At 36.1% G+C, this 13,663-nt stretch overlaps 1 protein-coding gene across 2 annotated transcripts in view; it reads left to right on the forward strand.

Moving 5' to 3' along the window:
• Positions 1-13,663, forward strand: part of LOC128021238 (ephrin-B3) — a 32,737-nt gene that overhangs the window by 4,585 nt on the left and 14,489 nt on the right. For both annotated transcript variants that reach the window (XM_052608298.1, XM_052608299.1), the window contains exon 3: positions 8,384-8,679. In XM_052608298.1, coding sequence (XP_052464258.1) covers positions 8,384-8,679 — 296 coding nt within the window. The remainder of the gene's footprint in view (positions 1-8,383; positions 8,680-13,663) is intronic.

Below are 13,663 nucleotides of genomic sequence, written 5' to 3' on the forward strand. Positions count from 1 at the left end.
CAAAGCATTTTACAGACATGCAAATATTTATGAAATCTTTAGATTGATCAAATATTGATTTTTGTTGAATTTAAAGATTGATTTTTGAATGGTTAAATACAGTATGGGCAATCTCATTTCATTTATTTAATGTAATACTTTGTTTGACATTCACTGTTCTTCGTGCCATTTTCATCTTCAATCAAAGGATACCATCACTTTACCCAAACTTAAACTTTAAAATGGTAAAATGAATGTAAATTTTCATCACTGAATAATTTAAATTGGATTCAGTTTGTCAAGGGAAAAATGTCTAATAGTGAAAATGTATCTTTAATAATGGTCAAGTGTAACTATACAAATTAATTGATCAAATAAATCTAATTTAATGTGTTTATAAAGATTTTACATTTCTAAATGTATGCATATGCAAATTTTCCATTTCAGTGCATATCAAAACATAAATCTGTAAATGTTATGTATAAATCCTTACTATTATGTTGATATGTGATCAGGCTGAATCAAGATTTTTAAGCAGAATTCTCCATTTACTTTTTTATTTAATTATTTAATTTCAGTGTTCATTTCTCTTTCGAAATAATTTTTTTAATTTCTTTCCTATGGTTCTTGTGTTCCCATAAAGGCATTCAGTTTATACCAGCAACCCTTGAAACATAGTTTGACTTTTTTAGCGTTCAGTTTCTGTTGATTATTTGGACCTGCCATCTTCGTGATGAAAACCTACTTCTCTTGTTTCACTTGTATTTAATTTTTGGTTTCAAAGGTGCGTCTCTGGCATGCCTTCAAAGCCCTGGCGTGATACTATGCTGTGTGTGGAAAGCATAATTACAGTTTTAAGATTACTCCGATGATGGTTCTGAACCGAGGTGGGAGGATTTGGCATTACAGTGAATGACAGAGACGAGCATTGCGCTATACATCAACTGTTAACATTAGCACCCCTTGTAAAACCCAACGTTTATGATGACGATAGTGATTGTTTCTTTAGCTTTTGTTCACTTTTGCTGCATGTCATCTATTGAGGCTATACAGGATTAGGGTTTTGATGTCATCCAATTTATTGGAAAAGCTCCTGTTCTCCTCTTTCTTTCTTTCCTTCCTTCTTTTTTCTTCCTTAGCCATTTCTTGTTTGCCATCCTCATGAAGGTTGGACAGGCATTTGTTTCTGAGGGAACAATGTAGGTAATTGGCAGGCCTTATAAGTGAATCATGAACAATAGATTGTCAAGAAACACAATGAAGGAAAGTAAACAGACAGCGATGAGAACATGCATTTGTTATTATAGACTAGATGAATCGGTTATCCTGTTTTTAACTCACTGATGTCTCATTCGGATGCAGTTCTATGGAATGGATATGAATGTCGTAAAATGTTTCAAACGGTGGACCCACACACATCCAGTCTGCTGCTGCAAAGATGTGTGTATACTAAACAGACCCCCTAATATTTTATCCACAAACATTAAAAATAATCAGAATTGGTTAATTCCCCCATGGCTCGGTTCAAACATGAAAACGGAGAGTTGAGAGAAATCGAGAAAACACAAGTGAGTTGGGAGTTATCCTTTCTCCCTGTGCCCTTCCCTCTCTCTCTCTTCCAAACAAAGGGAAAGTTATTTTTAGTGACGTTCATTTTTAATCATCTGAGTGTTTGGAGCTTGATGAGTCTTTCATGTTGGGCTGAGGAGTCAGCGGCCTCTGGCCCCATCAGCTCCCTGGAGCTACTCGATCTGACCCCAACAGAAGACCACCTAGTAGACACGTTTTGTGTAGAAGTACACAATATGTTTCTGGCCAAGACATTATTTGGCAATAAACTGGGAAAATTACATAATTATTTTCAGTATTGCACCATTTTGCTGTAATGTACCCATAAGGCCTAGCAAGTCTCAAGCGCTAGAGAAAAGTTTTGTTTTCGAACAAAAGGACCAATTCTTTATCAACATATTTAACATGTGCATATGAGGGGTTTCATGTACATTACTGTTCAAACATTTGGAATTAGTAGGGTTTTTTTTGGGGTGTTATCTGGTGTTTTTTTTAGGAGGGGAATGGTCCTTTTTCCAACTTTTTTTTTTTTTTTTTTTTACATGTTGATGTTATGACTTTCATATATATTTATCATGTGAAAAAGTTAGAACACCCTATTGAATTCCATGGTTTTCTGTATCAGATTCAGGACATAATAAAACATTTTCCAGTCCATGGCAGGTCTTAAATTTAGCAAAATATGACATATCACACCATGTCATTATTTATTTAACAAAAAATAAAATCAAGATGCAAAAGCCATATGTTGACAAAGTTAGGAAACCCTATGATTAAATTGCCTGAATATCCACTTTTAGCATCAGTAATTTTCTGTATGATTTTATCTGTCTCTCACATCATTCTGGAGGAACTTTGGCTCGCTCTCCTTTACAACATTGCTCAGGTTTATTGAAGTTTTGGGCATTCGTTTATGCACAGCTCTCACCACTTTCAGTCAGGAAGAGCTCTGGATTTTGACTGGACTGCTGCAACCCCTTGATTCTTTTCTTGCCAGCCGCTCTGTTGTAGATTTGCTGGTGTACTTGGGATCATTGTCCTGTTGCATGACCCAATTTTTGCCCAACTTTAGTTGTTGGATGGATGGACTTTCATTTGACTCTACAAGACAAGACCCAAATCATCAGCCCACCACCAGCAACTTTTTCACACATGGCTTAACCATCTTGGCTTTATTTTTGTTAAATAAACAATGACAGGGTGCAATATGTCATGTGTTGTTGTTTGTGTGATGTTTGATGATGAGAAATGTTATTGAGCACCAAAAGATTCCTGACCCCAAACTTTTGAACAGTAATGTACAGTGTACTATCAGTTGTGTGGACATTTCCATCAGTGTGATGCATAACTACCTAACCTGTGGTTGTTGTTTTAGTATGTTTAGTATGTTTTTTTTGTTTTTGTTTTTTTTTTTTCAGATTACTGTCATTGTGATCATATTTTATATATTATCACCCCCAGAATTTCCCTAATTTTAGACTTTTGTGTTTGCAAATATGTGAGTCACTGTGCACTTGTGGCATGTGGTTCTCAGCCGTGTGTTAAGTGGGTTTCAGTCCGTCAGAGTTCAGGAATGTGTAAGTTATCTCCAGCCCTTAGCTAATTAAATAGCACTGATAAGAACATGAAACAACACTCTCTGAGCCCTTAAGATAATCTGGGTGCACTCAGCAGGTCTTGATGACCATGAACGCCCAGACACACACACATTTAAATGACGACATACTTTTTATTATTTTTAATCAAAGCATAATATTAGTCACTGCAGTCAAGATCCACATGGAATCAGATGTCCACATGGTCACTCTATCATTCATAAGATTATACAAAAGTTGCCACCAGTTGCGTATTCTTTAATTAATCTTTTAACTCGTTTATGCTTCATCAACCAATAAGAGTGTAACACTCTTAGTTCTGCTCAACACATTTACCATGTTTAAATGCATTCACATTTGCACAATTTTCCCTCAAAATCAACGCAGTACACATTTTCATTCTAGACTTGGTACATAATAATCAAGACCCTTAAAAAATTAAAAAAATAAATAATGTAATTATAATAGCTTACTTTATTATTTACTGCATTGCTTAAGTTTTACTTTTAAGGACATTCAGGGTTTGTAACTTTAGGGGTTTTACACACACACACACACACACACAGGTTCTTAGAAAACCAGGAGACAGGAAATATCCCTAGTTTTGTGCAATTACTAATTATAATAATTAGTTATTATAATAAAAAGTGTAATTATAAAAACTGTAAAAAGAAGTCATTTTCCACATTGCTGCAGTGAGGTGAAGGGTAATTGGTGGTTTAAGTTTGTTTGAGTTTCAACCTCCATCAGCCTTTTATTGCTTTAGTGTGGCATGAGGAAACTTAAATACCCAAGATTCTGCAGTGGTGAATAATAATAATGAATATGAACCTTGTGAATTCTGATCCTGTTCTGTGACATTTACATTTAAAGTGCTTAATCACTGATTTGTGGGGGTTTAGGTTGCAGAGCTATATTTCCCATGTTAGAATGCTTTTTCTGCTTGTCTTAATTTTCCATGTAAATGAAGACAAACGTCGGCATTTTCATGCATATTTTATACATAAAAAAGATTCATGGAGCTCTCATATGTAGGCATTTTTCACTTTGATTGTATTTTAACTTAAGTGCAAAACGAGGTTTGATTTGTCTCAAATTTATACCAAAAATCACCTTTTACATGAATAAATATGTTTGCAAAATCCATCCAACACCAAACAGAGAGGAAATTTAGCATTGTCATTGTCACTGATAACCACTGCGAAGCACACAAAATATTTGCGCTTTCTCTTGAACCGCTAACAGACAAAGACTGTCAGTTCTTTCAGCAAGCAAAGCTGGGCTTTTTTTCCTGTGGAGGGAAGAGAAATGCATTCAGCCCGTCAACTGGTTATCACATCAGAGAAATTTTGACATGTTCAAAAGCCTTTGAAAAATCAGTGTAGTGTAGTCAGAAACAGATGCAGCATGTTACGTTTGCTTCTATCTGTAAATTGTATTATGCTGAGATTTGATTCTTGTCCTTTGTTATCCTGGGGTGGTCTTAATGGTCGCCGTGCTTCGTACCATATGTCTCAGCAGGGGTCTGACAGCTCTTTGATAGAAATGTCTTCCGTTTGGACTGAAGGAAAACAGTTGGGATCTACAGGGTGGCAGGATTTGAGGTTAACATATCCATTTGCTTGAGCTTCAAGAAAACACAAGATGAAATGCGCCATTGTCCTCTGTTGTGAAATTAAAGGGGCCATTACACTTTGACTACATATAGTGCACCAAAAACAGTCATAGTTTAGTATTTTATGACTATTTTCTGCACTCTCTCGGACTCTTTTAACACTGACAGCCAGAAATTATTCATTTACAATGAGACTCGGAGATCTCTGAAAAAAAGCGTGTCAAGTAAAAAGTACTTGAGATCCCTGAATTTGAATGCAAGAACCTGTCCCGTGTGAACCGCTCCTTCAAGCTTGAATTTTTATGGATATGATTAATATTTTATTAAATCACACTAACTTGTTAAATTGTAATTAAATTATAGATTTTTTCAGCTTAGAATGTCTTTATAGTTCATTGAACTGAATTTAGAATTTTTTTTATTTTTGCAATAGCAAGGATAATTATTTTCCATGTTGTGTCCTACTAAAATATGCTAAAATAATACACAAATAAACCATTCTGCAGTATATAATACTTATTTGTGATGCACAACATGTTGTTACCATGACGGTTAGTCAATATTAGAGATTTTTAATTTATTCATTTTCAGTTGGTAATGTTATTTTTCTTGTACTTTTTTCCTTTTTTACATTTAGATTACTGTAGTCATCATCTAATGTTCACTTAAAGTAAATATTTAAAAGCACAAATAATTTAATCTTTAAATCCTTTTAGAAGTTTTAGCAACTCTCAGAATTGAAATGCATTTTCATTCTGTACGACATAATGTTGTGATGTCTAAATTCACTTGAAGAATTTTTAGATTTCTTCATTTTTAACTCAAACAAAATAGTATAAAACTTTATCATCAACCATTTATCGTTTTTTTTTAATATATATATAATTTTTTTTTATCATTGCTTACAGAGAATGTCCTATAGTCTGCTTTTGGCAAACAACATAATACATTTTCTAAAAGATTATGCATGAATTTGGAATAATTATTTTCATCTCCTTTTCATTTTGTCGTATAGTCTTGCTGAAAACAAACTTTGTACAGCCCAGAGTGAGCTCATGGGAAGCTGTAGTGTTGGTGTGAGTGAAGTGGAGGTTTGTTGATGAGTGAAAGCGGTAAAACAGAGTCTGCGTTCAAAGCTTCCGACGGCCTTAGAAACTCAAGGGTGGCCCAAAGTCACTCCAGCGCTGCGGTACAAGTGTAAAGGAGCCCTGGGATTCAAGCCCGCCGATGAGAAGCATCAGACCAGCACAGAAACCCGCAATGCCTCAGCATGTAATCAGGTTGACCACCCCTAACCTTTATCTAAACAGTGTGGGGTGAGTTCACCCCAATCACAACATGGTTTGACCAGTAAAGAGTGATTGCCTTCCTGTGTCTTAGATCAGGCACAATTAGGTAAATATATCAGAGACAAAAGAGTTAAAAATACAGACAGTCTGATGAACCCAGTTCAGAAAGTGTGTGTGTGTGTGGTCATCATAATTCACATCCTCTGGTAAATAGCTTGGTTCGATGAGCAGCACAATGTAAATAACAAAGGCTTCATGTGTGTTTTTCACCAAACAGAAATGAGTGAGTTTTAGTTTGATAAATTAAAGCATCTGATTATCAGAATATGATATTTGCTCAGTCGGATCCCACAGTAGCTGAAGTCTAAGATCAGATCACATTGACTTTTGTTGCATTTTGGTCACGTGTGTTTGTTGCAGTGGACAGCTGACTGAGGCCTAAACTCAGTGTGTTAATGGATATGTGTTGATCCACAGATCAGGTGCTTTGGCTCAAGTTATTTTTTTATTTTTTTTGTCAGTCTGTGCAAAGGTGTGTTACAAACTGCGGTGTGGTTAATTGGAGCTTTGCTTGGATTTCTTGGCCTGATGGAAATGTCAAGCACTGTACACTTAGCATGAGGAGAGGGGAGTCTGCAAAATACTTTTATCTGCAGTGGGGTTATTTGTGAGATAAATTTTCGACTTCAGAACAAGACTCTGAATAGAGCTTAAATGTCAGTCTGCTAAATGCCAGAATTTTCTTTCCACAAAAGGATGGAGGTATAGGATATTGGCCTTGGTCTGACTGAAAATGTGCAATAAAATACTGAATAATTGTTTATGTTTTGTTTATGAAAGTGTTCATATATTTGGAAATGCTCTCGTCACATACACACTTTTTTGTTTTTCTGTCAAGGTCTCCGTTTTCCACTGAAAGACTCTTTCTATTAAATGCAAGTTTTATTTTTTTATTATATTATCCCTCAAAGAAACCTTACTGCGTTTTATTAGTTTTTCCATCTTATTTAGTATTTTTCAAAGGAACCATTCACCCAAAAATTAGCATTGTGTTTCAGATCCATTTGACGGGACATTTTTGTGTGCGGAAACTAAAGTATATTATGTGATATTAAAAAATAAATAATGAGGACTGAGGTTGTCAAACTCCACAATAACAAAAATAACATTAACATTCTCCATTACTTTCTTTGGTAGGTTCATGAAAGAAATAGCATCGTTCTTTTGAGTTATTTTCAAATGAATCCGGTTGGTTCAGGTTAACCAAACAGGGTCTGTTTTTTTATTGAGTTGATCAGCAGGTCATTGGCAAGAACCATATTTGAGATTCATAAGAATTTGTTAAGAATTGCACTTAGTGTAGGAACATTCTTACAAATGTAACTTCTTTAAGAAGATTTTCCTGAATCCAGCCCCTGGTCTGAATGAATAATACAGGAATGAAAATGATCGAGTTGTCAAGTTCAACTTTATTGACTCAGTGATCCGGACACAGCAGTTAACATCTTGCTGAAGGGGTGAATAATGACTTTAAAATTTAATTCAGTTTCTCACATAAAGCAGTTGTATGACCTCAAAAGACTTTGAAGTGACTGCACAGGTTGTATGGATTAGTTGTAAGATAATTTTATGTGTCCTTTTTTTAAAAAACTTGATAGTCTCCATTCATCATAATTCAAGTCAAGTAGGCTATTATTGGCATTTTTAATCATATTCAGTACAGTATGCAGTGAAACGAAGCAACATTCCTCCAGGACCACGGTGCAATGAAGAACAACATAAATGGAAAAAATCTATATATACTGTATAACACAAGATGGACAAAAATATCAATTAACATAAAAAAACAAATCAGTGCAGAGAAAAAAAGCACTAAAACCCTACGTAAAAGTGCCTGTGTTTGAGCATAGAAAAATTCCAAAGCAAAGAGCGACCATTGCAATAAAAAAAAAAAAAAAAATCTTCCTTTGTTTTACACAGAGGAAAGTCATACAGGTTTACCGTTGACTTGTCTCCCACAGTCTAAGCAATTTCAAGTTTTATTATTGTTGGCCAAACGTGATCCCCACATATGATCATTTTCATCACATTGGCAAGCGAAACCGCACATATGCCCTCTCACTCACACCCCTGAACCAAAGGGCATGGATGTTTACATTTTGACTATAAAAATGTATGAACGAAAAGGGCAGTTTCAGCATCAAACAGGCCTTGAGTTTTTATATGCACAGACACGCAAGCAAATAACAAACTGTCAATCTCAGTTTCCACAGAAATGATCATTACTCATTTGTCTGTCACTCACTCTTCATATATCTCTTCCTCTAATCCTGCAGGTTTGGAGATGAGAGGGGCTACATACTCTACCCTCAAATAGGGGATCGTTTGGACCTTGTATGTCCTGCCACGAGTCCATCTGGGCCAAACTCTCCCCCTGAGTATGAGTATTATAAACTCTACCTGGTGTCCTCACGAGAGCAGGCCGACAGGTGTGAGGTGATGGGCGCCCCGAACCTGTTGCTCACCTGCGACAAACCCAACAGCGATATGAGGTTTACCATCAAGTTCCAGGAGTATTCGCCCAACCTGTGGGGTCATGAATTCAAGAACTTACGAGACTATTACATCATAGGTAAGTGTGTGTTAACCAGTACTGCGATGCCAAAAAACCAAGAGTATAGGACCACAGCACTTATTTGGTGAATCAATTTCCTGTTTTGGGTCCCTCAAGCTATGCAAAAGTTAGCGTATTATTTCTTGGTGCTCAAGTTGATAACACAGGTTCAAGCCCAGTCATGTTTCATAATCTTAATTTTCACTTTCTTGTTTTTAAACCATCAGCCCCCACAAGTTTAATCCATCCCACATATAGGGTTATCTTCTGACCTCCTTAAATGTTAGGAATAATTTATCCACTCATCCTACCCACAAATCAGTTTTTCATAAAAAAGATATTATGAGCATGTAATAAGAATTTGTTCCCACAGCCTAATTTGTTTCTTTCATTTAAGTAAAATCATGGTCATGTTGTACTAATTTGTTCCCTCATTTTAGTTCAGTCGTTACCATGATTTAACAAAATTAAAACAGGGTGACTACTTACTACAAAGTACTCAGAAGTTAACAAAAACAAAGGAAATCAATTGTAAAACGTAGCCACAATGTCACTAAAATGAGGGAACAGATGAATAAAAAGTGACCACGGATTAATAAGTCATGGGAACGAATGTCTTTCTAGCACAAGCCATCATTTAATATGTATCTGAGAGCCCTTAATCATAATATTAAATATTAAAAATAGAGTTTAAGGCCTACAAATTAAGATTTCAAATAAAGTGATAATTTTTGCTTTGAATGGACAAACATTTTTAGGGAATATTTGCTAATTAGCCAAATTGCAATAGTACCGCGTGTCAGCTGCAGGGTTTCTGTCCTGTCAAATTTACCTCATAGTTGCTCCAACCAATAGATGAATCCATCGATAAAACCCAGAATATGTGTGTGTGTTACTGTTTGTTCCCTAGGGAAATCACTTTTAATTAACCTAAGCTGGCAGTTGTTAATTTCTAAAATATGCCTGTAATGAGAAAGAGAAGGACAGAGCGTTGGGTGCTGTGCGGTTTTGCACACACTTGTGATTATGTGGATCTTAATTGGCTGTAATGGGCCTGTGAGACTCAAGGGCATGTAAGAGCAGCAAGACACAACGTCCCGACCAATGGCAAACACACACACACACACACACACACACACACTGTGCGTTTCCCTTCCCAAATATCCACGTATGGTGTCTGCGCTGTTACTGATGTACAACTGTTTATGTGTTTTACTATAGGATAAAAGCACAGCTTATTATTGTAGGTTTTTGTGGTTTCGTCCTTTTGTGTGAGGCTGCGAGTGATGCTTTTAGCTGGTGCTTGTTTCCCCTGTGATCTGCACCGTTTGAAGCCGAGATCTTCTCCCTGCTGAGTGTGTATCAGAGTGTATCAAATGCTCCGAGCTCTTTTGTCAAAACTTTGATCACTGGGCGCTAACTGAGTTCCCAGGGGAGCACTTTACCCTAAAAAGCATTCAACAAACCCGCTGCATTAGAATCCCTCTCCAAAACCTCCTCTTTACCATCACGTTTTCAAAGCACAATCTCACGTAGTCAATAATTCACAATAGTGGTGTGAGCGCTTGTTTCATTGCAATCGCTGAGTTAAAGTAAAAGTGTAAAACCGTGGACTTACACATGTTTGCCCGTCCTACAACGACTCGTTGATATTTCGACTTTGGAGCATCAGAGTGTGTATGTGTGAGTGTGTGTTCGTCACACTGGATTAGACTTGTGGTAAGGGGCTGTTAATTATTGAAAAGGTCTTGTTGGTTTATTTATCAAGGTTAAACTGAAATATTAGAGATGAACCTTACTCCCACCCTAACCTGTGTGTGCGTATATATAACTCAACCCATTTAGGTTTAGATTGCATTTAACTTTAACACACGATTTTGATTTAAGATTCAAGTTTACAATTTGAATACAGATTTTTACATTTAAGATTCAGATTACATTAGGTTTAACACACAATTTTACATTTAAATGTATGACTTTAAGACCGTTTTAATGGTTAAGATTCAAATAAATTAAATTTAGATTTAATCAAGATTTTGATTTAAGATTCAGATTAAAAATGTGAGTGCATTAGATATTTTTTTTTTTTCTTTTAGATTTAGTCTTTTTTAAGATTTGTACTTGCATTCAAGATGTAGATTTAATTTTTTTTCACCACTTGGATGCATTTGAATATTTAACATTGTTTTATGATATTTATTTAAAGATAAAATTACAGTAAGGTAATAATTTCAATATTAAATATACTGTTCAAAACATACAAACAGACAGACAGTTGTGGAAAAAAAGTTTTTTTGTTGATAAAATTGGTCAGTTTTTGTTGTTAACACTGGTAAAACCTTTTTGCAATACACAACATTTATCACCCCATACTCACTTGCGATGTAGAAATGTGAACGGATTTCCCAGCTCGTCCACACACTTGAACGCAGCGCTTACATTTACGTATTTTTAGCGGCAACATTTAGCATAGCTTACTGCACAGTTTGAAGCCTTGTTCAATTCAAATCATACTTTTTAATTTCACACAGATGCTGCTGCTCTCCGCGTTTTTAAGTTCAGTGTTTGTGTGCATGTTTGTGTGCGTCTGCCATGCTGAGCCAGGGTGTTTGCTGTCTGATGGCTATGAGTAGTGACAGGTCCCTCCCAAACTAGGTCAGCAATCAGAGCCCCGTGCCACACTACGGTCGGGATGTTGAACGTGTGTGTGTGTGTGTTTGTGTGTGTGTGTGTGTCACAGCACAGGGTCTGTGTTTATCCCTGTGAATGTGTCCGTTTGAATTTCCAGCTCTATTTCAATTTCTGCATGTGTCAGTTTGTTCTGTACAGTGTGTGTTTGTGTGTTTGTGTGCGTGCTTATATTCTCCTGATAAAGATAATGCTGTAGGTCTCAGGTTAATGGGATATAGATGGTTTAACACAGTGATTCGTTAACCTTCTGGCATCTGCAGCTGCAGTTAAAGTCATTAAGTACACAAAAACACACCTAAATAGAAAAACACAAACAAACCCACACCTGGTCTTGTGTAAATGTAGAACTATTCAAAGTGAGACTCACAAACATATGATCTTCATAAAACCCTTGAAATAAAAACCTGTGGTCGGTGTGTTTATTTCATCACATGAAGATTTAATTTGATTGTACGTTACAAAATTTTCCACACAAGCTAACTATAATGCTCACAGTGACATCAGACATAGCACACATGCATGTGCGCGCACACACACACACACACACACACACACAGCAGGGGTGAATAAAGGCTCTTTTGATGGATGGACGTGTGAGCAGAGGGAGGGAGATTACGGTGTGAGGGATTGTGGGAATTCTCCTCACCAGCTGTTCACTAGAGACAGGGAGAGAGAAGATGAAGGGATTGAGGAATGGATGGCGAGAATGGAGTGAGGGAGAGAGAATGGAGAAATCAGATGGTTATGTAGGTGAAGGCTCTGAGGAGTAGAAATGGAAATAATATTGAATATAAACACACACACACTGGCTACACTCACACAGCAGCACAATACAGTTATTAGCTTTGTTTTAAAGTTACTGTTCAGAAGTTTGGGGTTGGTAAGATTTTTGTTTTTGCTTCAATTGTTTTTTTTATTTATTTTTTTTTTTTTAATACAATTTAGATTGTAATTTATTCCAGGGCCACAAAGCTGGGCCAGTCTTCAGTGCCGCACAATCCTTCAGAAATCTGTTTTGCTTTTCAAGAAACATTACTTTTTATTATCAATGTTGAAAACAGTTGTGCTGCTTAATATTTTTGTGGAAACCATTATTCTCTTAAAAAAAAAAAAAAAAGTTCAAAAGAACAGCATTTATTTATTTTAAATATAAGTCTTTTGTAATATTGTAAATGTCTTTACTGTCACTTATGCATGCTTTTACTTCATTTACTTCATTCATTATAGTTATATGCAATGTTTAAGGCTATCATGAGTGAAGAAAAGCGAGCAGAAAAGCTTGATTTGGGTTATTAGTTCTTACAGAGAGTATTTGATCTGCATGTTTTGTGTACCGGTTAATTTAAAATCACACGTTTAGTACATAAATACAGTTTTGAATCCAAAGCACTGTCTGTATGAAAGCAGCCATTCAGTTACACTGCAAAGTAGGACGTCTTAGTCTTCAAAGTAAAAATATCAAACAATTTAAAAAATAATAAATGAAAACAAGACAAATTTACTTCAGAAGCAGCACTGCATACGATATTAAGACTTGTTTTCATAGAAAATGTACTGCACTGGCAGATGTTTTTATACTTCTGTTACTGTACATTCCATGCAGCATGAAAGTCTGAAACTACTACTTAAAAATAATGAATTGAACAACACTCGAGAAGGATCATTTCCATAATGCAGTACATATTTTTTGTGGTCTAAGCACAAGGTGAGAGTTAATGACTTTATTAGCATCATTATAAGCATTTCAACCTTATCAGGACTGTTTCTTGCTGTGGGCTCCCGTGATTCACAGGGCCCTGTGTGTGTTGTCAGTTTCTATTTCCACATCCCATCCATTCCATCCCTCCCAGACCATTGACACACTTCTGAGAGGTGCTATTAGTCAACCTATTAAGATAATTACCTCAGAGGAAACGAGACAGAGAAAGAGACAGCCCTCCTCCAACATACAGCGCCTTTGTATTCGTATTCATGGATCCAGTCCATTTGAATTTCCTCTTTATTGACCAGAAAATGATATTGACAATGATAGAGCGCCTGAGCCAATGCTCTAAAAATCTCTATAAATGTAGTACACATGATGTATGCACTATATTCCAAGTCTGAAGCCATATGCTTGCAAGGTTTAAGAAGACTCGCCATATAATGCACAAGTTGCATGGACCATTGCTATTTTAAACCAATTCTCATCTTGGTTGAATTACCAACCACATAAAACCATGTCTAGGTCTATGGATATCATACCCGATCTCACGGCAATTTGTACATTTTTCACAAGGTGGCTTATTCGTACAAATTCGTACGACCACAC

This window comes from Carassius gibelio, chromosome A10 (genome assembly GCF_023724105.1).
Source record: "Carassius gibelio isolate Cgi1373 ecotype wild population from Czech Republic chromosome A10, carGib1.2-hapl.c, whole genome shotgun sequence".
Classification (NCBI taxonomy): Eukaryota; Metazoa; Chordata; class Actinopteri; order Cypriniformes; family Cyprinidae; genus Carassius; species Carassius gibelio.